Source organism: Amborella trichopoda, chromosome 9, assembly GCF_054954075.1.
Source record: "Amborella trichopoda isolate Santa Cruz 75 chromosome 9, AtrichopodaSantaCruz75HAP2 v2.0, whole genome shotgun sequence".
In the NCBI taxonomy this organism is placed as follows: Eukaryota; Viridiplantae; Streptophyta; class Magnoliopsida; order Amborellales; family Amborellaceae; genus Amborella; species Amborella trichopoda.
This window is the reverse complement of record NC_142344.1, coordinates 49,028,267-49,054,759: the sequence shown is the minus strand read 5'-3', so window position 1 is coordinate 49,054,759 and position 26,493 is coordinate 49,028,267. Positions and strand designations below refer to the sequence as shown.

The following is a 26,493-nucleotide window of genomic DNA, read 5'->3' as shown; positions in this document are numbered from 1 at the left end:
TGTTGAAAGTTACCAACTCACCATTCTCAACATCAGCACCTGTTTCTTGTGGGGCAGAGTTTCGTGAGGTCCCACAAGACCATAAGATACATTTAGTCGGGCATGAAAAACACCTAGGTAGGGGCATCTATGTGACTTGAAACTTTTCGGATGGTCTTCGATTCCATTTTCTGAATAAAATTTTTAAAAATCAAAAATAAAAAATTTGATTTGTAATATGTTTTTATTATTTTTTACATTATGGTAAATATTAAAAATTGTTTTGGTCATTAATACTCACCTTTAAAATCCATTTTTTCATTAATTTTCAACTTCATTTGAATGCGTTTTGTTTTAATCATTATTTATATACTTTTTCATATTTTAGTATATTTTTTTTAATCTTTTTTATTTTTCTTAACAATTTTTTGGCTGTCGGGACTTGCCCAGTTGGAACGGTTGAATAGGTCGGTTTAATGGTTAAGTAGGTTAAACCGCTTCCGGCCCCATGTTCGGTTAACCGGTCTGGTTCGATTTTGCAAACGCTGCTTTGGACAAAGCATTGTCTAATTGAAAATGCGGATTAAAAAACCTTGAAATTTAGTGGGCGTATCAGCGGTTTATAACCTTTAAAAATGAATCATTTTCATGGAATTGCACCCCATTCTACTTCCTGAAATTTGAGTAATATTAGCATACCAATTTCCCTTAATAATATTCCACACAAAACAATGGGTCCATCCCCACGCCTGGTTGCATTGCTCATCTTCTCTCCTCTTCATCTTCTATCTCTCTCTTTTGGCTTTGAGATTAAGGAAGCCACAGTTAGCCAGATTCAACAAGCCTTCAAGCGCAAGGAGCTCACATCGAGAGACCTCGTCGAGTTCTATCTCCGAGAAATTAAAGGGCTCAATCCGCTTCTACGTGCAGTGCTCGAAGTGAACCCGGGCGCGTTGGACCAAGCCGACGAGGCCGACAAAGAGAGAGAAGCCACATATGGAGATTGCGCCGAAGGGTTACATGGTATACCGGTGCTGCTAAAGGGTAACATAGCGACGCGAGACTGGCTCAACACCACGGCTGGATCACTCGCGTTGCTTGGCTCGGTGGTGCCACGAGATGCAGGGGTAGTTCGGAGGCTGAGGGCGGCAGGGGCTATCATTTTGGGGAAGGCGAGCATGAGCAAGTGGGCGGAGTTTAGGTCCCTTAAGACGCCTATGGGGTGCAATGCAATTGGTGGTCAGCCTAAGGTAACAAATCGGCAGGGTACATTAGTAGTAAGGTGGTCCTTTAAGTTTCTATTATTTTGCGGAATTAACGTATATATTTCTTTACATTTCGCAGACTTAAATTATCATTACCATCTGATTCTTGTCTCAACTATTTAGGGTCGGATATATAAATCTTGCTCCGGCTTTTTACTCTATCAAGGGTGTAATAGTCCCACTTATACGATATCTCTTCTCACTATTTTAAAATAATATTTATATGAAATTTGGGTTTTAGCCTCATTTTTAAAAGTAGAATTAAATAAAAAATATTGATCAAAATAAATTTAGAGGTATTTTGTTTACTTTTATAATAAATATTTTAGTATTCTATATTTTATGTTCATGTCTTTTATTTGATATTTTTTACTTTTCCCAATATACTAATAATTTGGGACTTCTTTTTCATCTGATATATTTTTCAATCAAAGACCGGTCAGAATTTTTTGAGCCGAAGAGCTTGAACCAATTTTCTTGTAACCGCCCCAAGTAAACCAAAAATCATGCCTTCATCTTAACAGTGGCAATGGGCAGGGCCAACCCAGACACGGACCTTGTCCATATAGGGTTGGCCAATGCCTAGCCTTGGCATACTTACAGCCCGGGCCGGCCAGGCCAAATACAAAGATCGGGCCAGTCCGAACTGGGCTCGCACCAGCCCTAAAGAAAAGATAAACGTTCAAAAATTGGAGGTGGTTTCAATAGAGAAAAAGGTCCATCCACCGCCGATTTGTGCGCACATGGTCTTACTTTAGGGTTCCCATCGTTTGTTCTTGGATTGATTCAAGGGCTCGGTATGACGTGCTCTCCACGCCCATCTAGAGACAAGTCACACTGATTTGACTTCAGAAACCAAAGCTTCTTACTTAGTCCGTTGTACCTTTGGTTTCGTGCGTAAATATTCCCCGGGACATATAAATATATGTAAATCGTATATTGATTTGTATAAATGCATATGCAAATAAAATATTACGGTAAAAGCTTTTAGTTTATTTAATTCATGATAAAATAAAACAACACCTATTGAATTGTGGAACATATTTTAAGTAATATAATATAGAGAAGTGGTCCTATTGGACCCTCCCCCACCCATGTGTGTAAGACCTTAAATGATCACCATTAAATTTGGTACAGATCTATACAAAAGTCAAGTCCTACACCTATGTGATAATGTTTCTAGAGATCTGTGCCAACTTTAATAGTGATCCTTTGAGGTCCTACACACATAGGCGGGGGAGGGCCCTATAGGATCATTACTCTATAATACATTTATAAAAAGAGTAATGATCCCATAGGACCCTCCTCCACCCATGTGTGTAGGACCCTAGAAGATCACCATTAAAGTTAGCACGGATCTCTAGAAAAATTATCACATGGGTGTAGGACTTGACTTTTCTATAGTTCCGTACCAAATTTAATGGTGATCCTTTAGGGTCCTACACCCATGGGTTGGGGAGGGTCCTATAGGATCCTTTCTCTTATAAAAAATGAGTAATGATCATATGAGACCCTCCCACACCTATGTGTGTATGACCCAAAGGATCACCAGCATAGATCTCTAGAAAAGTCACGTCTCACACCCATGTGATAACGTTTCTAGATATCTGTGCCAAATTTAATAATGATCCTTTGGGGTCCTACATACATGGGTGTGGGAGGGTCTCATAGGACCATTACTCTTATAAAATTTATAATAATATATCTGACTTACAGCCTTTACCCTACTACTACTGTGATGTGAGTGGTTCAAATTGTATTGTCCCAACCACCCTGGCTGGAACTTAAACGCATCACTTGTACAAGAATAATATATATTATATATTATTTTATAAATAATAATAATACTTATTATATATTATTTTATAAATAATAGTATATATTATTATATATTTTATCAATATATTATATTAATTAATTATATATAATATTCAACTATATTTATATTATTTTATATATGATATATTGTTTATATTAAATAATATATATTTATTATATTTTATAATATATATATATATATATATATATATATATATATATATATATATATATATATATATATATATATATATATATATATATATATATATATATATATATATTAAAGATTTTACGTAAATATTCTCACACCAATCAAGCGCTACTAAATACATGAAATTGTTTACACAATACTTTTTAAATATGCTACCAAACATGGTAAAAAGAATACATATACAAATTTATGCAAATATTTACACTGGTAAAATATTTACTTATGTAAATATTTCTCGAGGAATATTTACGTGCTAACCAAACATGCCCTAAAGGTGTGGTCTCTGTGAGGCTAAGGTCGTAAACAATCAAAGGCCAAAGAGTCTTGAAAGATGATTTCTAAGCAGCAAAAATCTTTCTGATGACCTGAGTCTATATTTCTATTTGTAATTATAAAATTAAAACTTTAAAAATAGCGTAGATCGAACGGATTTATAAACACTTGAAATATTGAAAATTGATGGTTCAGATAATGTATTACAAGATGAACTATTTTCCATACTTGAAATCCCATTTTTTTCACAGGTCTATATATCTCGAGGTCGAGATGATAGGTTTGAGATTTTTCTACATCAAAATAACCCCTTATAGTGATTTTTTATGTGTGCCTTCATTTGATTGTTTAGGGCCTCAACTTTATATAAACTTGTGCTTTTTTTTGAAGAAACAAAAATAGTGGTCAATTGAGATTAGGTTCGGAATTTGAAGGTCGAAACTAGTCTTTCTTTCGAATATGGATATAAAAAGAAAAATACTTGTGACACAGTTTGGAAATTTAAGTTCCAAACTAGTGCAGTTACAGAAAAAAAAAAAAAAAAAAAAAGAGTTGGGTATTGAGAATCATATTATATTTTTGACAAATAGCATAAAAACCTTAGTTTGGAACTCGAAGTGCCCAGCACGGTATTTGGGAAAACATAAAAACTCTCGTACAAAAGACATGAGCATAAATATAATGGGTGTGGTTTGTATAGAACTGAGGCTTTAAACAAAGCAAAACGCACTTTCAAATAGTGTCGAGAAATGTGGTTTTCACATTGAAAATCTTTGTGATAGCCTTAAAAAATATTTTTACCTTTAATTACAAAATTTGAAGCTTAAAAAATAGTGTAGATCGAGTAGATCTTTGGAAACTTGATAATCTTGAAAATTGACGGTACAAAAATGCATTACAAGGTGCATTATTTTTAAAAGTTGAAATCCACTTTTTGCTCATGTCGATTCATCTTGATGTCGAGATGATCAATTTGATGATATTTGGGCATCAAAACAACTTCTTCTAGTGAAATTTTTGAGTTGAGCTCTAATTGGATTGTTTAGAGCCTCGGCTCTATAAAACCTTTTTCAAAATATAAAATAGCAACAAATTTTTTCTAATGCCTCAGGAGGGTATTTATTAAAGGGCGTGGTTTGTATAAGGTGAGGTCCTATACAATCAAAGTAAGGTGCACTTCTAAATAGTGTCCAAAGATGATTTTCATTAGTAAAAATCTTTGTGATGGCCTGAAAATTTACTTTCATATCTATTTATAAAATGGGATTGTATACTATAACGAGAAGATGAAATTTTTTTTTTTTTTTTTTTTTTCTAGTTTCAATTTTTAATTTTGCGATACGAAAATCTTATCATATTGATAAGAGGGTTCATGATTGCTAGTCAGGAATAAAGGTCGAATAATATATCTATCTGATTCATACAACAATTAGAAATTAGAACTTATGTCAAGAAAAAAAACTCCTTTTTGGTTATTTCGATTTCGATCAGCTAAACACTTATTGGTTACAAATAATTGAACCTAACGCTTTACTTTATTTGATTTAAGGAAATGGAAAGTAGAAGAAAAGAAACTGTAGAGCTGAAATAACTCACTTGGAATACCTTTTGAAGGATTACGTGGTACGATGGAATCGAATAAAGCCCTTATATAATGAATACTTAGCTACTTGCGAGCCATCAAGTAGACCATTTATTTTTGGTACAAAAAGGTCACAACTTTTCTTAACCCTTGGATATGAAATCTAACGTATTAAAATATATCAGAGCTTTCGAGAAAATCTGTTTCGATCTTTGTATTCAGTTAGTGATATATCACCACCCATCCGATTTTACATCTAATGGCTTACAATAATTGTGACTTTCATGTATAAAAATTAAATGGTCTCATCATATGCATCCTTATAAAATTTAAGCTTAAAAAATAGTGTAGATTGAACAAATCGATAAACGTTTGGAGTTATTGAAAATTGACGCCTTAGATTTGCATTACAAAATGCACTATTTTCCAAACTTGAAATCTTTTTTTTTCACATCTATACATCTCAATATTGAGATAATCAATTTGAGGGCTTTTCATCATCGAAACAATCTCCTCTAGTGAATTTTTTAAGTGTACCTTAATTTGATTGTTTAGAGACTCAACCTTATATAAACTTTATTTTTTCTTTATTGAAACCCTCCCTCAAAATATAGAGGATATTTATAAAAACCCTATATTTATATTTTTGATATTCACATTTCATGGGAAATATGAATTGCAATGATAAATAAGATCAAAACATTGAAAAATTGGACCAATGGGTAGAATCGGTAAAACTAGTGACCAAATATTCCCCATTGGTTCCGTGAGTCTGTCCATGTGGACCATAAAACAAGAATAAAATAAAAAAAGTAAAAGAACAGAAGACAATATTTGAAAATTTATGCTCAAATTGTGTTTAAAATCATGCATTAACTATTTTAGATTGAGGATAATACTCCCCACAACAAAACCCCTAAAAAATTTAAGCCAAATAAATGTACAGGTTTTTTTTTCTGAAAATCCTGGTGTTTTCTTAGGAAAAAAACTTGACTAAAAAATTGAAAACTACAAAAATATTGATTAAATTATGCAACATCATTGTAGATTGAAGCTAAATATATGGTTTTCTTGAAAGCCAGAGGTTATTTTAAATACTGCCAACATTTTTTAAGGAAAACATCATAAATTACTTTTTTTTAATGCCAATAAATGTAGGTTTTGTTTTTTGAACTCATTCATACTGATTCCTAATGACCATTTGATATTACATCTCTCTCTGGTTCTCGCTATTATATTAGTTTTGTTGATGATTTCACCCACTTTACATGGATATATTTTCTACAATCCAAATCTGAAGCGCTTCAAGTTTTCCATTCCTTCAAAGAATTCACCGAAAAACATTATCAAGTAAATTAAAGTCCTTTGTAGTGACAATGGTGAAGAATTTACTTCTCATGATTTTAGATCCTTCTATCAAACTTATAGTATCAAACAACAGGTCTTTTGTCCACATAGACCTGCTCAGAATGGTATTGTAGAGCAAAAACACATACACATCAGTGAATTGGGGATGTTTGTAATATTTAATAGTGGGATACCGAAGCATTTTTGAAGTGAGGCATTTCATACAACTGTGTTTGTAGTTAATCGGTTACCGACCTCTGCCAATCCAAACAATATGTCCCCATATCAAATGCTCACAGGAAAAGTTCCCGATTATTCAATTTTACGTGTTTTTGGTAGCATGTGTTATGTTTATATTGATAATTTTTTAAAGCGAAAACTCTCTACAAAGACAGAAGAATGTGTGTTTGTTTGGTACAGTGATGAGCATAAAGGATATCGATGTTACTCTCCTGCTAGTACAAAGATACATGTTTCTTGTTATGTGACCTTTGATGTGGGACAACTATTTAAGGAAGCACAGAAAATTTGTTAGAATGATGACTCACAGCCTTTACCTTCTTTAATTATACCGCCTGCAGGGGACACATTATCAACTAGATCTCAATCATTGCTACATAATAGTTCTGAGTCCTTGATAGATGTAGTTATTGGCTAAGTACCGAGTGATGGTGGCAATGTTAATCCCTCCATAGAACGTATTTCAAGTACACCAACCCACAATAATCAGCCAGGTCAGTCATCGAGAGATGTTCAATCATGAAGGTTCTTTTCGATATAAGATTGGGCATCCTATGGTGAACACTCCCCTTAACATTATTCATTTCTCATTGCACTCACTAAACATACATAGCCAAATAACTACAGATAAGATATAAAAAACCCCAAGTGGATTGAAGCTATGAATGAGGATTTACTTGCTTTTCATCAAAATTATACTTGGGATCTTGTACGTAGACCAAAACATAAGAATGTTGTTATATGTAATAGGGTTTATAAGATCAAGTACAAGGCTGATGGCACTATTGAAAGATACAAAGCGAGATTGGTGAATAAAGGTTATAATCAAAAGTATAGGTTAGACTATAAAGAAACGTTTAGTCCCATTGCGAAGATTGAGACTGTAACACTAGCATTAGCAATGGCTAATCTATGTGGTTGGAGATTACATTAGTTAGATGTCAAAAATGCATTTTTGCATGATGACCTCCAAGACGAGGTCTTCATGGAGCAACCACTAGGGTATGGAGAATCCAAGGAGTCTGATCTTGTGTGTAGATTAAGGAGAGCAATATATGGCCTCAAACAAGCCTTGCGTGCTTAGTTTGAAAGCTTCTGCAAAGCCCTTCTTACATGGGGTTATTCTCGAAGTGTTGTAGACAAAAGGATTCTCCGATATGTGAAGGGTATCATGGGTGATAGTATTTTCCTTCCTATTTGTGGAAGACAGGTTAACCTAATCGCCTATTCTAATGCAGATTGGGCTGGAGATCCCGACACATGAAGATCGGTATCTAGATTTTGTATTTTCTTCGCAGGATCTCCAATGTTTTGGAGTAGTAAAAAGCAAATGATTGTTTCACGCTCAAGTTCAGAAGCAGAATCCTGAGCAATGTCTTCTACAGCTGCTAAAATCACTTGGTATCTCCACATTCTATCAGAATTTGTGATAAAAAATCAACATGCAATTCTACGTCGTAATAACCAAAATGCAATTAAGCATACCTTTAATCCAGTTCTTCATGCATGGACCAAGCACATTGAACTGGACTATCATTTTGTTCAAAAAAAGGTTGAAAGTGAAGAGATTACTCCTGATTATGTTTCAAGTATAGAACAACTTGCTAATATTTTTACAAGAGGTCTTCCTACTTCACAACATCTTCAATAACAAACAAGTTGTCCATGTTTTACATTGATAACAGTTTGATGGGGACTAATAAGAATGCTGATAATGATCTACATAATGATATATTTAATGAATGATAAATGATAAAAAAAGATACGATCATGATAAGGATTAACATAATATATTGTAATATATTTCTTATATGTACAAATTTGTTGTTGTAATCACATCTTTGATTGAACCAATGAAGGATGAATATACAATAATTATAAATAGAACTCACATCCCTCTTTATGGGTGTAGAGAATTTTACAGAAATATTGCTCTCTAAATGTCTTCAAGCTTTTGATATCTTGATCTCATCAAAAATATATTTTTGATCCAATTCTATAATCTTTTAGAACTATTGTACATCAAGGAGAGATTAACACTAAGCAACATATTCAAGAGGATTAAGTGAATAAGCAAGAGAGAAAATGATTAAGTGAGTCCGCATCATACTATGATTTGATTTCTGAGTTCTTCTCTTTTTTCATTATCATTACAATTACATTCATTATTTACAATTACATTGATTATTAAGAATAAGAATTCATTCTATCATTAATTAATGAAATCTATTCATTCTAATATTCTATCATTCTAATCTAATTATTTATATATATATATATATAGAGGAAAAGTCTTCCCAATGCTTATAAACGAAAATGAACAGTAATTTTGCCTATGCTCATCACCGTCCAAAGTTCATCGCACAGTCATGATTGTCCGGTAATGTTTCAATTTTTATTTTTTTTGTAAATCATAATTATCTAAAATTTGGAGTGTGTGTGCATCTTAGTGAGGCGCACTTAATAAAAATATAAAACAAATATTTCGCAGAGTACAAATTGATCAAAATACCCCTATAATATTTTAGGGGTAGTTTGGTCAATTTATATTTTACGAAGTATTGTTTTTATATTTTTATTAGATTATCCTATTTTTGATGAACACATGTTCCAAATTTTAGATCATTTCGATTTGTAGAAAAAAATAAAAAATGAAACACTACCAGACTACTGTGACCGTACGATGAAGTTTGGATAGTAATGAGGGTAGGCGAAATCACTGTTTATTTTATTCTATAGGCGTTGAGAAGAGTTTTACATATATATATATATATATATCAATTTTGTAAAGCTTTAAAAAAGGGTAAATTGGCCACTTTCGGGCCATACTTGGATCGATCCCCCACCAGTTTGGGACCCTCGATAAGACCAATTTTAGAGATAGATATGAGATTTTTGAAACCCTTGATAAGATATTAGATATAGATAATATATAATTTCAATTAGGAATGAGATGATGGATACCTCTAATACTGGATTCTGGCACATTTAGACCAAACCTTTATCATGCTTAATTTAAAATGGACAATAAGGTTCAAAAGAAAAAGCAAAACAAATAAAATCTAGATTTGCAATATGATCTATTTCATAAAATTTCATTTTTTATTGGGGTTGTTGCCCTTCATTTCAATCGGGACAATTCTCATTGCTTGAAATTTGTCTGTGGTTAGGTGCCTCAATCTCGCCCTCAAGATCCAGATGATCTGGAGGCACCCGTCTCGGGTTTCGAGAGAACTCGGGACTTGAGATCGCTCTCTCCGGAACCTTGCTCAGGAGCAAGGGTAGGTATACCAACCAATGAGAGAGAAATTTAAGGTGGGTTTGGGACTTACTCGAGCTGGCTCACGTGAGCGCCCTCTTAGGTCACGAAGAAAGCCCCCCAATCCTACAACTGGTTCGGAATCGCCTCCCTTGCCTTGTATTCTCTTGTTGTTGCAATCATACACATATGGTTAATTTTACAAGACAAGTGGGAGAAAGGACCCCACCTTGTCTTTGGGGAGTGCACATTCAAAGGAGAAAAGAGAAGAAATGATTAGATGAGGGTTGGGAGAAGGAAGAAGAGAAGAAGAAGAACAGAAAGATACATTTGATCGGGTGACTAGCTTAGCACAATGGCTAGATTGGTATGATGATTGACCTGACATGGTAGCAAGACGGGCACGGTAACGAGACCGGCACGACGGCAGTACTACTCGACGATAGAATGCCAACATCAACCAGCCTGACACAATAGCAAGTTCGACGTGGCAGCAAGACAGGCACAGTAACTTAGGCCGGCACAACGGTAGTATTGCTCGATAACGAGACTACCGTGACAGTGCTAGACTTGTCCCTAGGTCAAATGAGAGAGGAAAAAGAAGAAGAAAGAGGGAGATAAAGAATAAGAAAAGCAGAGAGAGAAAGAGAGAGAAGAAGAGAGAAATAAGAGAAAAGAGAAGTAAAGCAGAAGAAACGCGAGAGAAGATGAAGAGAAAAGGGAAAGAGAAGAGAAAAGAGGGAAAGGAGAGAGAAGAGAAGAAAGAGAAAGGAGAGAGAACATAAGAGAGAGAAGAAAAGAAAAGATAGAGAAAGAAAAGAAAGAAAGAAGAGAGAGAAAACATGGACGGCGATGGACTTCCGTTGTCCATGACAGAAACAGAATATGGATGACGATCGACTTTCACAGTCGATGATAGAAAGAGAGAGAGACAGAAATGAAAAAGGAATATCATGCGCGGTGATGATCATCGCCGTACACCACATGGGAAAGGGGAAATTTGGATAGAGGCCCGGCCTGCCACTCGGGTTAAGGCCCGGCTCACTGCGCATATTTCCAGAAGATAAAGAAAGACTAAGAACGTCATACTTGGCGATGAGCATCGTCGTGCATGATTGGAAAGGAGAGAGAGAAGGAATATCAAGGTGAGGGAAAGAAAGACAGAGAGAGAGAGTTTTAGGAAAGAGAAAAAAGAAAAAGAAAGTAGAGAGAGAAGGAAGGTGAACAATGAGACATGAAAAAGAAAGAAAGAAGAAAGAGAAAAGGAAAGTGAAGAAAGAGATTAGGAAAGAGTCAGAGCAGAAAGAAAGAAAGAGAGAGAAAGAGATTAAGAAAAAGAGAAGAAGAATTGGGAGAGAGAAAGAAACACTCATGGCGTTGTCACCACCGTGTGTCAGAGAGAGAAAAAAATAGAAAGAGAGATTTGTGCATGGTGTTGCAATCGCCGTGCATGTTAGAGGAAAGAAAGAAACATGCACAACGTTGCCACCACCATGTGTGTCAGAGAGAGGAGAAAACAGAAAGAGAGATTCATACACGGAGTTGCCATCACCGTGCATATTCAGATGGAGAGAGATAGAGAGAAAGACAGAGCAGAGAGAAGGGAGAAGAAAGGGATTCGTGTACGGTGTTGTCATCGTCGTCCATGTTTTGACAAAGAGAAAGATAAAGCAGAAAGAGAAGGGAGAAGAAAGGAGAAGAAGAGAGCAAGAAACACGCACAGCACTGCCACTGTCATGTGTGTTAGAGAGAGAAAAAAGTAGGGAGAGAGATTCATGCACGGCACTGCCATCGCCATGCATGTTCAGACAGAGAGAGATAGAGAGAAGGATAGAGTAGAGAGAATAAAGAAAGAAGGAGAAGAGGAAGAAGAAGAAAATAGAGAAGAAAACGCACACAGCGTTGTCATCGCCGTGTATGTGAGATAGAGAAAAATAGAATAGAGAGAGAGAGAGGTTCATGCATGGCGGTGTTATCACCATGCACATTCAGTCAGAGAGAAACAGAGAGAAAGATCGACAAGAAGAAGAAATAGAGAGAATAGGACACACACATCGTTGTCATCACCATGTGGGTTAGAGAAAGACAAGGCAAAAGATGACATGCACTGCTCTGCCACGGCCGTGCGTGTCTACAGAGAAGAAAAGAGAGAAGCCGAGAAAAAAAGAAGAAAGAAAATAGAGAGGAAGCAAGAGAGAGAAAAAAAAAGAGGAGGAAAGAAGAAGATAGAGACGAGTGGAGAGAGAAAGAGAGAGACGAGAGGAGGAGAGAGAAAATTACCTTATCGAAAGATACCAACCCTTTTCTTCTCTCTCTCTCCAAGACGCACCCATGAATTCAAAGAAGAAAACTGAACTTTATTGATCAATTGAAAGTCTGAAAGGGAACCAGGGAAGAGCTAGGGAAGCCTTTTACAATTAGATTTACCATGTATTTATAGAATTGGACCCAAACATGGGTGGATGCCAAAAATTATCCCAATTGATGATAATTACAATTATTTTGAATTAAAATAAATTCTAAAAGTGGTGTAAAATGATTGATTTGCCCCTGCCTCACAATTCATGGAATTTCAATACAGTCTCTGCTACTGCCCTAGAACGTACGTGAACTTCTGTAGATGATCCAGGATTGCTCTAGTGCCAGTTTGTCAAAAAGATGATTGTTTTCTTGTAAAGCTCGACATGGCGATCAATTTGATACCAACTTCGAGCCATGCATCATGTTTTTAAGCCATGATCATGGGACTTGAAATTTGGATGGATCTTAAAAACTTTGGATTGATAGTACGCTCGTTCCATAAAGTTCTGTCATGATTTCTTCACTGGATCACACTAAACATGCCATGAGGATCGTGTGGCAACAAATGAAGCTCGATTTCGTGCCCGGACGAAGATTTAGCAACTTTTGAGTTTTGACTGGAATTTGAAATTTCGACATCAAAATTTATAGTCACTTTATTGGCTTTGTGATCGAAATCTGACCGTTCATCATGTACAGGGTTTGAAACAGAGCTAGCCCTAGACCTTACGCACATAATGGAACTAGTCTCACGTCAATCTGACCTACGAGAGCCGTGATTTCGCCACTCGAGCGAGGTCTGTCGCTGCTCATTTTCCTACAACTTTCTTCATGGATCAACAATTTCTCTCTAACTTTTCTCCTTGTTCGCGCGTCGTCACGGGGCGTGCCACATATCAAAATGCTTGTCACTCACAAATTGAGCACGATTTGACTTAGGACGAATAAGATATGGCATCCGAAAGTCACTGCCCGAGATTATAAAAACAGCCACATTTAATGGTGATTTGGTGCAGGAAGGGCACATGGGAATAGTGTGCGGCCTACCCTTTTTTAGTCTTTTGCCCATAACTTTGTCCTAGAGTGCCCGATTAAGCTGAAACTTTACCCATAGGGGTGTTCCAGATCCAATGGCGGTGGTCCCATAGCAATTTGACGCACCAAAAATAAAGCTCTAGTTACGGAGTCCATTTCAGAATGTAAGAGATTAATTTTTTCGAAATTGTTTCTTTGTCTGCACTACCTTAGACATATCGGATTGCAACGAAACTTGACAGGTGCCCTTTTGAAGTGCTTGAGAACATTTTGACTCGTTATGGGACAATTCTTAGACTATCGAGAATTCCATGGTATGTCAACGGCTTCCTCTTTATTCAGCATCAGGGACCAAGGTGCTGAAAAATGTCTTCAAACAGCCCCCCCAACCGAATGTTGTGCTTAGGGAGAAGCGAGAAGGACAACATTCGAAAAATTTCCTTCGGCTTTATTTCTTTTTTCTTCCTAGCCACAGGACCATGTGAATGCCAAGGAGATCCATGCAATGTTGTAACTAGGATGCTCAGACGTTTAGACTTTAGGTCCATCCGTGGAGACTTTAGGGGGAGAAGAGACTTTTCTAATGGATCCTGTAGAAGTCCTCACCCTCAAGAGACTAATTGTGATTCTGACAGCTGAGGATTTTGTATGGACCTCGTTGATCAGAATCAAGCCCGTCTGGCGGTCGAGTGCCATGCTGAAGGGCATTTTTCCCATTTTGGTATGGTTTTATTTGCCTTGTTGTTGGTGGTCTGCTGAAGGGCCTTTGGTTGGCGACCATCTGCGTGGTGCACCAGATTGTACTCGGTGGGTAGGGTACCTCAGTTTATCGAGGTGACCAGTTGGGGGTATAACCCCTGCCTACTACTTGCAATTTTGTTTGCATAACAGGTCCAAGTTTTGGCTGACTTTGGTCTTTTTGGGGCATCTCCTGGAGTGTGTTTGTGACCTCATGGGAATAATGCTCTTCTTCATGAGACTTGTCTTACCTTCTTGGTGAATCTTCTGTCTTTCAAGTCCTTTTTGGAAATGGACTCAGACTATCGGAATCTTGCTTGATGCTCGTAGTTTTGGGTCCTAGTATAATGACACCAAGGACTTTTATTTTGAATGTAGGCTGAAGCCACCTATTGAGGTGAGTGTTGCATCAACCTGTTTATTAGTCTAAGCGTCATTTGCGGATTTTCACTTAGACTTGGGAAGCGGCACCGTAGAGGCAGTTTTCACCAACTTGTTTTTATTCAAGCGTTTTTTACCCGTGACCTTTCGGCCATATCCACCCTTATTTTTTCATTTTTACTCACAGTGCCCTTTTGGGTTTTCACCATGCCCAGGGTTTTATTCACGGAACACCATTACTCATGGTTTCGTGACCATGCCCATCCGTCATTTACTCATGGCGTTCCCTTGTCCAGGTATACACCATGCCCATTTTTTTTGTGAATACCTGTTTAAGGTCATGCCTTCGGGACCTGTGCGAAGCCTTTTAACGTCATGCAGCCAGGGCATGCACTACAATTTAAGGTCATAAAGCTATATCATAGTGGAGATAGATGGCAGTCTGTTGAGGCCATGGAGTGAGTATGGTAGTGGTCTTGACTTACTTTGGGGAGATGGCACGAGGCTACCTATGAAGGATGGATGATGTATGAATGGAAGGTGGAAAGTGGTGACCCACTAGCTGACGATGAGCATGGATGGTAGGATGGTTCGCCGTTTTGTGAACTCGAGTGAGACTCACTGGGGAATGATGAATGGTAATGAAGGAATTCACTGGGGAGTTGATGAAGGTGATGTACGCACACGGACGGGTCGATTTGGGAAGACGTGTGTGAAAATGCACGTAAAGGGCATGTTAGCGTGTGTGGGGGTGAGTATAAGGTCATGCCTCTGGGACCTGTGCAAAGTAGTTTAACGTCATGCGGCCAGGATGTACACTATGGTTTAAGGTCATATTGCTTGGACTGTGGTTATGCAGTTTAGAGTCATGCAACTAAGACCATGCAGTTTAAGGTCATGCAACTAGATCTCTGCTACAGTATAAGGTCATATAGTTTGGATCATGGTGCGAAGCCTTTTAACGTCATGATGTCAGGACATGCACTTCAGTTTAGAGTCATACAGCTGAACCATGGCTACGTATTTTAAGGTCATGGAGCATGGACCATGCAGTTTATGGTCGTGCAACTAGACCTCCGTTATAATTTAAGGTCATATAATTTGGACCACGTTGTTTAAGGTCGTGCATCTGGACCAAGGTTGTGCAATTTAAGGTCATGCAGCTCAGACAGAGACTGTGCAGTTTAAGGTCATGCAGCTCAGACCATGGTGTGGGTCGCCCAGTAGGTGAAGCTTTATGGGGAATAGGTCTATGGATTGCTATCTGACTCCCTGGGGATAGAATGATTAAGGCCATCAGGGGTTTAGATGGAGAAGCAGACTTCACTAGGGATTAGGGGACAAGTATGACTCCTTAAGGTGAAGGATCGAATTCCATGGGGAATAGGTTCATGGAAGGTAACCCGACTCCTGGGGATAAGATAGCTTGGTGCGAGACTAACCCATAGGGGATTAAAGGGGTAAACATGACCTTAACTCCGCTGGGGATCAATGGGCTGTAGTACGGGTGTAGTTCCTACTGGGGATGAGGGACAATGGATATCTCCTGACTCCATTGAGGATGACCAGCCATTGCCTGGGTCGAACGGCTTGGATGCAACTCCACTAGGGATGACAGAGGCTACGGTTTTGATGCAACTCCACTAAGGATAGTGGTAGAATACTCATAGTGATGATCAAGTTTAGACATCCACGGCGCTAGCCACAGACAGCAGCAACATACGCGACGATAGTCATTACCACACATAGCGCTAGCACGAGCGGCCTGGCATGCATGGGAGTGGCCACGGGCAACAGTAGTAATGGCGCGTGCAGCATTGGTTGCACGCAGTGTTAGTCACGCTTGGCGATACGGAACACATCTGTCTTTTAGCCTGTGTTCGGGCCTCGGGCTTGGGCCCGATCTGATCCTTCTAAAGGTCGATGCTCGTCATTGCACAAACAGCAGTAAGCCTCTATTCGAGCCTCAGGTCTGAACCCGACCTGGTCCATCCCATCTGCAAGTTGGTGCTCGGCATTGCGTGGTCGGCAGTTGGCCTCTGTTTGCGCCTCAGGTCTAAGTCTGACCCAGTCCGGTCCATCGTCGATTGGCCTTCAGGGACCTGTCAGGTATTCTTGCTTTGAGAGGGGTACATTGGTGAAGCTTTTCCTATATAAGGGGATTAACCCCATTTTTCACTGTTTTTATCTCAAGTAAAACAGTAATCGTGAGAGAGAGGAAAGGACTTCGAGTGAGAACTACGATGTCAGCAAAGTACTCGGGTGAGGGTTTGCATGCAGTTTCGCGAGCAGGAGAAGTTTTCGACTGTGAGGCGAGAGCACCGGAAGGGAAGACAGGGATAGTCGCAGTGGTTGTCGTCGTTGGAATTGAGGAACAGGCAGGTTTCCGAGGCAAACTGAGGTTCCTACAATAATTCTTGAGATACCGGGCAAGTGAGGGTCGCCGAGGCATCCAGGGAATCCCGATTGTTTCCCGATGGCATTCCGTCACCGGGGAGTAGTGGAAGAGTAGCAGTGGTGAGCAGAAGTGTTTTCCGGTTTCGAGAAGTAGTGGAACAGGTGTCACAGTTGGTTTCCAGCGAGGGGGAAAACAGTTTCCCGGTGGGCAAACGAAGGTCGCAGGGAAAAAAATTAGCCGCAAGCAGCTAGATAGTTGCAGGGAGATGAAAGGTTGCCACGGATTCGAGTCGTCGCAGGAAAACGAGGAGTCTGGGGAAAGTGCACAATCGTCGGGGAGACGATGGGTCATGGGAAGGTGAAAGGTCACCGTGAAGAGCGAACACGTGCGACGACAGTGAACACAGTCGACGTTACACCCTTTGTCCAACAAAGTCAGTGTTACCCCTCTTAGTCACAGCCGGCGTTAGTCCTCAAGAAGCGCAATCGGCGCTGGGCATTAGGGACACAAGCGGTGCTAGCCTCACGCGGCGCTTATCAGTGCCCCAGTCGCGCATGGCCAACAACATGACACATACGGCTTTTATCACGTGCGGCGGTGGCTGTTCACTTGACGATCCTTTCATGAACGGCGGTAAGTTGCTTCTGACTGTGGTTATGCTCAGTGAAGAGTTGCGCGCGACGATTGTCATACACAGCGATGACTTGGGTAAGCAAAGGGTATTGCTTGTCGTGTTTATGATGCCTGTTGGAAGCTAAGTCCTCCAGCACAACAGTAAAGTCTATGTTGCTCTGTGGAAGGGCCCTCACTGCGAACAGGGTAGGCTCTCCATCATAGGCCAGTTCCTTGCCAGAGAAGTTTGCTTCGTATGTCTGGTATACCCCATCAAAGCGCTTCCACCTTCTCCTATTGTGAGAGCCACTTTTGGCCTGTAACCGTCCTCTTCTCCTCTGATGCAAGAGCAACTCTTTTGACATGAGAGCAATTTTTGGCTTGTAACAGTCCTCTCCTCATATGCAAGAGCAATGCTGGGGGTAGCCGTTCTCTTTTCCTCAGAAGCAAGAGCGACGCTTGGGGTCAACCGTCTTCTTTTCCTTATATGCAAGAGAGACAGTCCTATACTGCAGTTGAACTTTATTGATCAATTGAAAGTCTGAAGGGGAATCAGGGAAGAGCCAGAGAAGCCCTTTACAATTAAGTTTGGCATGTATTTATAGAATTGGGCCAAAACATGGGTGGATGTCCAAAGCCTATCTCAATTGATGATAATTACAATTACTTTGAATTAAAATAAATTCTAAAAAAGTGCAAAATGATTGTTTTACCCCTGCCTCACAATTCATGGAATTCCAATACAGTCTAAAGCCTATCTCAATTGGGCCCAAACATGGGTGGATGTCCAAAGCCTATCTCAATTGATGATAATTACAATTACTTTGAATTAAAATAAATTCTAAAAAAGTGCAAAATGATTGTTTTACCCCTGCCTCACAATTCATGGAATTCCAATACAGTCTAAAGCCTATCTCAATTGGGCCCAAACATGGGTGGATGTCCAAAGCCTATCTCAATTGATGATAATTACAATTCCTTTGAATTAAAATAAATTCTAAAAATAGTGCAAAATGATTGTTTTACCCCTGCCTCACAATTCATGGAATTCCAATACAGTCTAAAGCCTATCTCAATTGGGCCCAAACATGGGTGGATGTCCAAAGCCTATCTCAATTGATGATAATTACAATTACTTTGAATTAAAATAAATTCTAAAAATAGTGCAAAATGATTGTTTTACCCCTGCCTCACAATTCATGGAATTCCAATACAGTCCCTACTGCTGCCCCAAAACATACATGATCTTCCGTGGATGATCTGGGATTGCTCTAGTGCTCGTTTGTTACAAGATGATTGTTTTCTTAAAGGGCTCGGCAAGGCGATCGATTTGATACCAACTTTGAGCCATGGACCATGTTTTTAAGCCACGATCATGCTACTTGAAATTTGGATGGATCTTGAAAACTTCGGATCGAAAGTGCGCTCGTTCGTTGATGTTTCGTCATGATTTCTTCACTGGATCACACTAAGCATGCCGTCATGATCGCGTGGCAACAAATACAGCTCGATTTCGTACCCAGACGAAGATTTTCCCAACTTTTGAGTTTTGACCGGAATCTGAAATTTCGGCACCGAAATTTGCAGTCACTTTATTGGCTTTGTGTGCGAAATCCGATCGTTCATCATATACGGAGTTCGAACCAGAGATAGCCCTAGACCATATGCACACGATGGAATTGGTCTCGCATCAATCTAACTGCGAGCGCCGTGATTTGGCCGCTTGAGCGAGGCGTGTCGCTGCTGATTTTTCTGCAACTTTCTTCACGGATCAGTAACTTCTCTCTAGCTTTTCTCCTTGTTCGGGAGTCTTCAGGAGGCATGCCATATATCGAAACTCACATCTTGATGAGACAAACACGCTCACAAAATTTGAACGTGATCCGACTCAGGACGAATGAGATATGGACACTGCTCGAGACTGTAAAAACAACCACCTTTAATGGCGATTTGGTGCAGGGAGGGTGCACGGGAATAGTGGGTGGCCGACCCCTTTTTGGTCTTTTACCCATAACTTTGTCCTGGAGTGCCCGATTAAGCCGAAACTTGACCCATAAAGGTTTTCGCCGTGTCGGATCCAATGGTGGTGGTCCCATAGTAATTTGATGTTCCAAAAATAGAGCTATAGTTACGAGGTCCGTTTCAGGCTGCTAGAGACTGATTTTTTTGAAATTGTTTCTTTGTCTGCAATTCCTTAGACATGTCGGATTGCAACGAAACTTGCCAGGTGGCCTTTTGAAGTACTTGAGAAAATTTTTACTCGTTCCGGGAAAATTCTGAGACTGTCGAGAATTCCTCAGTATGTCGAGGCTTTATTGACCGGCGTCCTCATTATTACGCATTAAGGACTAAGGAGCTGAAAAATGTCTTCAAACAGTCCGCTTTTGGGAGCCATTGAAAAACATCCACATATTTTCGAGTATTTCACGACTCGACGGATCAGTAACTTCTCTCTAGCTTTTCTCCTTGTTCGGGCGTCTTCACGGGGCATGCCATATATCGAAACTCACATCTTGATGAGACAAACACGCTCACAAAATTTGAACGTGATCCGACTCAGGACGAATGAGATATGGATACTGCTCGAGACTGTAAAAACAACCACCTTTAATGGTGATTTGGTGTAGGGAGGGTGCACAGGAATAGTGGGCGGCCGACCCCTTTTTGGTCTTTTACCCATAACTTTGTCCTGGAGTGCCCGATTAAGCCGAAACTTGACCCATAAGGGTTTTCGCCATGTTGGATCCAATGGTGGTGGTCCCATAGTAATTTGATGCTCCAAAAATAGAGCAATAGTTACGAGGTCCGTTTCAGGGTGCTAGAGACTGATTTTTCTGAAATTGTTTCTTTGTTTGCAATTCCTTAGACATGTCGGATTGCAACGAAACTTGCCAGGTGGCCTTTTGAAGTATATGAGAAAATTTTTACTCGTTCCGGAAAAATTCTGATACTGTCGAGAATTCCACAGTATGTCGAGGCTTTATTGACCGGCGTCCTCATTATTACGCATTAGGGACTAAGGAGCTGAAAAATGTCTTCAAACAGTCCGCTTTTGGGAGCCATTGAAAAACATCCACATATTTTCGAGTATTTCAAGACTCGACGGATCAGTAACTTCTCTCTAGCTTTTCTCCTTGTTCGAGCGTCTTCACGGGGCATGCCATGTATCGAAACTCACATCTTGATGAGACAAACACGCTCACAAAATTTGAACGTGATCCGACTCAGAATGAATGAGATATGGACACTGCTCGAGACTGTAAAAACAACCACCTTTAATGGTGATTTGGTGCAGGGAGGGTGCACGGGAATAGTGGGCGGCCGACCCCTTTTTGGTCTTTTACCCATAACTTTGTCCTGGAGTGCCCGATTATGCCGAAACTTGACTCATGAGGGTTTTCGCCGTGTCGGATCCAATGGTGGTGGTCCCATAGTAATTTGATGCTCCAAAAATAGAGCTATAGTTACGAGGTCCGTTTCAGGGTGCTAGAGACTGATTTTTCTGAAATTGTTTCTTTGTCTGCAATTCCTTAGACATGTCGGATTGCAACGAAACTTGCCAGGTGGCCTTTTGAGGTACTTGAGAAAATTTTTACTCGTTCCGGGAAAATTCTGAGACTGTCGAGAATTCCTCAGTATGTCGAGGCTTTATTGACCGGCGTCCTCATTATTACGCATTAGGGACTAAGGAGCTGAAAAATGTCTTCAAACAGTCCGCTTTTGGGAGCCATTGAAAAACATCCACATATTTTCGAGTATTTCAAGACTCGATGGATCAGTAACTTCTCTCTAGCTTTTCTCTTTGTTCGAGCGTCTTCACGGGGCATGCCATATATCGAAACTCACATCTTGATGAGACAAACACGCTCACAAAATTTGAACGTGATCCGACTCGGGACGAATAAGATATGGACACTGCTCGAGACTGTAAAAACAACCACCTTAATGGTGATTTGGTGCAAGGAGGGTGCACGGGAATAGTGGGCGGCCGACCCCTTTTCGGTCTTTTACCCATAACTTTGTCCTGGAGTGCCCGATTAAGCCGAAACTTGACCCATAAGGGTTTTCGCCGTGTCGGATCCAATGGTGATGGTCCCATAATAATTTGATGCTCCAAAAATAGAGCTCTAGTTACGAGGTCCGTTTCAGGGTGCTAGAGACTGATTTTTCTGAAATTGTTTTTTTGTCTGCAATTCCTTAGACATGTCGGATTGCAACGAAACATGCCAGATGGCCTTTTGAAGTACTTGAGAAAATTTTTACTCGTGTCAGGAAAATTCTGAGACTGTTGAGAATTCCACAGTATGTCGAGGCTTTATTGACCGGCGTCCTCATTATTACGCAATAGGGACTAAGGAGCTGAAAAATGTCTTCAAACAGTCCGCTTTTGGGATCCATTGAAAGACATCCACATATTTTCGAGTATTTCAAGACTCGACCTGGTTGGTAAGGTAACTCAACCTCGGCTAGGCCAAGGCGATTTCTAATCTACTTTCTACATTTTTAAGTCTACTTCCCAGCTATTTGATCTCCAATAGACAATTGAGCTGGTGCATAGTTAATAAATTTCATTTTTTTTTCCAAATAACTTGATAGAGCAAAATGGTGGACCATGATTCGTGTAGTCAATCTCAATTAGTAGAGAAAAAACTCTAATGATGATGACAATAATTTTTATTTCAAATAACAAATAAAATTGGGCTAAAATATTGAGTGCAGCTCCACTTGGGTGCACCTGAAAAATATATAATTCAAAATTAGAAAATGGTGAACTTACCTTCGCAGCATAAATATTGGTTATTTCAAATTTTTCTAATATTTTAGGTGTGAGACGGTGACAAATACACATGCCAAAAATTGCAAATCTCTCACATATAGAAAGTAACTAAAATTCAAATAATAACATGCATTATCAACTGTTTGATCAAGATCAATCTGCCAGGAGGTGGACCAAAATTATTAAATAAAATAACTTTCGCATTTTTTTCAAAAAATTATGCAATGAACTATCTTTACTTACCCCTTATAATGTTAAACCATGAATACTATGCTTTAGATTTGAACCTATATGGCATGAGCACAATTTTCTTCTTCTTCTCCTTCTTCTTCTTCTTCTTATTGTTTTCTGGTTTTTTTTCAAAGAACCCCTATGTCCTGTCGGCTAACCCATCTGGATCGAGCACTGGGTCAGCAATAAGTGCTGCAACAAATCTAGCAACTGTAACTTTAGGCACCGAAACTGATGGCTCCATCATTACTCCATCAAGTGCTAACAGCCTAGTTGGGATCAAGCCCACTCTTGGCCTCACTAGTAGAGCTGGAGTTATTCTTATATCTCCTCGACAAGACACTGTTGGGTAAGCTTTCTGTACATAAATATGAGAAGCAATTATATAGCACAAACCCCCAATAATCCTTAAAGGACAGCATGCTTCACTCACTGTGAAAGTATATATACAGAATAGGATCATCACCACCGTTTGCTTCAATGATAGGTGGAGTAATATTGATCTTTTATTTTCTTTTTAGGAAGTAGTTCTTATTTATATTGGTCTTTCTATTTGAACAATAATCGTGAAATTAAGGCGGAACAGTTTGCGATTCTATGTCATACCCACCATACAAAGTGCGTATGGCATAGTTTCCTTTTCATCAGTTATGTGTGCTATTGCAAGAACAACATAGGATTGATTACCTCCTTCCTATCCACTCAGTATATTCAGATTCAATAGTTGTTATTTAGAATGCTACATACTGACTTTGAACAATTTCGTATACAGTTTGGATTAACATGTAGAAAATGGCAGGCCAATTTGCCGGACTGTATTGGATGCAGTGTTTGTTTTGGATGAAATTGTTGGTTTTGATCAAAGGGACAAGAAAGCTACAATAGCAGCATCCAAGTTCATACCTGCTGGGGGTTACAAGCAATTTCTCAAGGCAGAGGGTCTTAGAGGGAAAAGATTGGGGATCCTAAGAGAGCCTTTCTTCAATTTCTCAGGGACATCTGTGTTAGCACAGACATTCGAAACCCATTTTAAAACATTAAGGTACTAATTAGAGAAGCCACTTGAAATTTATTATGATGTATTATGATCGAAACACAGAGAAAGGGTTAGTACAGAAACTGATTACTTCAAAACTTGAGTATCAGTTTTGACATCGTTCAGAAGAAAAAATATCATGTAAGCCAACATCGTTATACTGCCATATAAGTCACTTTCAAACCGAGGGATCCATTAGGCCTAAATTTTGCACACACGTATGCCTCATCTGAAATATCAAAATTTATAAAAAATGAAAATAATCAACTATATAAATTTGCATACAAAATAGAAGACAATGAGGCTCCCATTTGGTGTATAAGAGATCTAGGACTTCATCAACTTAAAACAATTTTTTTTAAAATTGTTTATTTTTCATATCCAAGTTGTATTCAAAATTTGAACCATAAAAGATCCCTTTGGCTATGTTTTGGAGCTCAGCCTATACTATAGCTATAAGCCTGTTGGAGTGTAGAAGTTATTCCCTCTAACTAAATTTTCATAAGGATGTATTTTTCTTTGTTATCCTAAATCTGCACTTATTTTATTTTGATTTTTGTCTTCTTTAAAATTAAACTCATCTAAAAGATGAATATTGATTGAAAATACCACTTATAAAGAAAATATGAGTTGCAGATAGTATGAAAAAAACTAGATTGTAAAAACTCAAAATTCAAACACCATTGAAAGCTAAAGTTCCATTTTTCTTCTGTTTTTACTTGTTTCCTTTAAATTTCTTCTATCTTATGTTCTGTTAAAAAAAATTCCTAAGAGTTTTCAAATTATTATGGGGAATTATCAAATTTTGACAATATGCTATGGAATAACCGCATCAGAAAATTCTCAAATAGAATTATGATATGCTTTTTGTTGTGTCGCAGGCAAAAGGGAGCCATTCTGGTAGATAACGTAGAAATATCAAATATTAATGTCATTTTGGATGTTCGAGAGAGCGGAGAAGGGTTGGCATTGCTCTATGAGTTCAAAAAGGCATTGAATGCTTACTTGTCTGAGCTATTGGTTTCTCCTGTTAGGACATTGTCAGATGTGATTGCTTTCAATATAAAGCATTCAAAAGAGGTATCTCTTGCCCTCTCCCCCATCCCCTTCCCCTTCTCTACTTTAATTATAGAACTTGATGATGTTCTATCCTCATTTAATCTCTTTTGAATGTTAGCCCTGGATCAAATTGACTTCTACTTTTATTTTAACATACTAGGGTGTTCATTCTTTTCTTTTAGCAGGCCGAAATCTATCAAACGGATAAACGATTCCCTACCCATCTTCATGAATTCAAAAAGAACAAGAAAAATTAGAAGTATATTAGATCACTCTTTGATGGGTAGTAATTGTTGCATCAAAAAAAGACCCCAACAAGAGCCGTTTTGGTAGTATTTTGGTATATCAGGGTGTTGGGATAAGGCTCTGATGAAGAAGATGATATTACATCAGAGTGTTCACTCTTCTTCAACACATGTTCCATTTTTAGATCCTCCTTGTGTGTAGGATGCCTCTAATTACAAAAAATAAATATCACGACCAATATTTTACTTTTGTTCATGATTTGCAGTAGACATGAATACACCTTTTCAGTTGGTTCAAACCCGAGCTTAAGCATGATCTAGCAGGAGTAATTCAATCCAAAAATAACTCTGAATTGTTAAGGACAATGTTAACCAAACTAGTGCGATAGTATATTCCTTCATCTGACTTAAACCTCCAACGTGGATGGTTGGCTTGTTACAAAACCATGTAAGTACACTATAATGGGTCAAAAAGTAATAGCGCAGGTTACATCGCTTGAACATACAATTGAAATTCCCAGTTAGCGGGAAAACATGAAATATGTTGGTTTGTTTTCTTGGAAATATGGAATAATATATTCTATTAAGAAAGATGATTTTGTATTCTATCCATTATTTTCACGATCCTTTGCACTAGTCAAAAAAATAAAAAAATGGGGGAGTGAAAACTTCTATGTAAATTCTGAATATTTTGGAAGCAGACCATAATTACTGCAACAAATAATGGGATGGACATAAATTTCCTTGAAAAAATAAAAAATTTATAAAAATCCAAAAATATAATAATTTATTTGTAATATGTTTCTTTATGTTTTTATCATTTTGGTAAAATATTGAAGTCTTTTGGCCGTGAATACTTATTTTTACATTTTCCCTTCTTTTTAGATTATATCTAAAATAACCCCGATCACAAAATTTATTCTTTTAAATCCTTTTTTTTTTTACTACTTTTTAAACCTCATTTAGATGTGTTTTCTTTAATTTTACTTTAAACATGTTTTAGAACTTTTTTGGATATTTTGGGATTCTTTTGTATTGTTTTATTTTTAACACTTTTTGCCCTGGCCGGACCCTGGCCAACTCGGGCCAAGTAACTTAGAATTCAGCCGAGTTAACCTGGGCTCGACCCATGGCCGACTTCCATCCCCAAGTCGTGGTTTTCCAACACTGATCCTGATAAATGGTTATTTGGCACAGGAGAAGCTGAAAGAGTATGGACAAGACATTTTCATACTGGCTGAGAGCTTAAACAGGTCAAACAGTAGCCAAGTGAAAAGGGCCATATCAAATCTCAAAGAGTTATCAAGAAATGGTATTGAGAAGGTGATGAGGGAGAAGAAATTAGATGCTATTCTGGCTCCTGCTAATACTCCAGTCTATACCATATTAGCAATTGGAGGTTATCCTGGGATCACTGTGCCTGCTGGCTATGACGAGGAAGGTGTGCCATTTGGGATTTGTTTTGGTGGACTCAGGGGCTCAGAGCCCAAGTTGATTGAGATCGCCTATTCTTTTGAGCAAGCAACACACATTAGAAGGCCTCCAACCTTCAAGTCTTGATACAAATGGTTGTGTTTTGCACTTAATAGTACGACCCACTTTTATTTGAAGATAAATACAATGCATCCTGATGATTGTTATTAATGCATCTAAATTGGTCACTTGTCTGAATATTAATTATGTGGGTTTTTTTTTTTTTTTTT

At 38.5% G+C, this 26,493-nt stretch overlaps 1 protein-coding gene across 1 annotated transcript; it reads left to right on the top strand.

Moving 5' to 3' along the window:
- Positions 1–528: 528 nt before the first annotated feature.
- Positions 529–26,493, top strand: LOC110007883 (putative amidase At4g34880). The gene is made up of 5 exons (XM_020671780.2): positions 529–1,229; positions 22,585–22,799; positions 23,250–23,492; positions 24,368–24,566; positions 25,988–26,493. Exons 1-5 carry the CDS (start codon positions 711–713, stop codon positions 26,348–26,350), a joined length of 1,539 nt encoding a protein of 512 aa, XP_020527439.1. The 5' UTR covers positions 529–710; the 3' UTR covers positions 26,351–26,493.

Bases quoted from the DNA above. Each gene is read 5' to 3' on its own strand.
- LOC110007883 (XM_020671780.2), top strand. From the start codon at position 711: ATGGGTCCATCCCCACGCCTGGTTGCATTGCTCATCTTCTCTCCTCTT. The intron at 23,493-24,367 runs GTACTAATTAGA...GTTGTGTCGCAG, and splicing joins ACCCATTTTAAAACATTAAG to GCAAAAGGGAGCCATTCTGG. The intron at 24,567-25,987 runs GTATCTCTTGCC...TATTTGGCACAG, and splicing joins ATATAAAGCATTCAAAAGAG to GAGAAGCTGAAAGAGTATGG.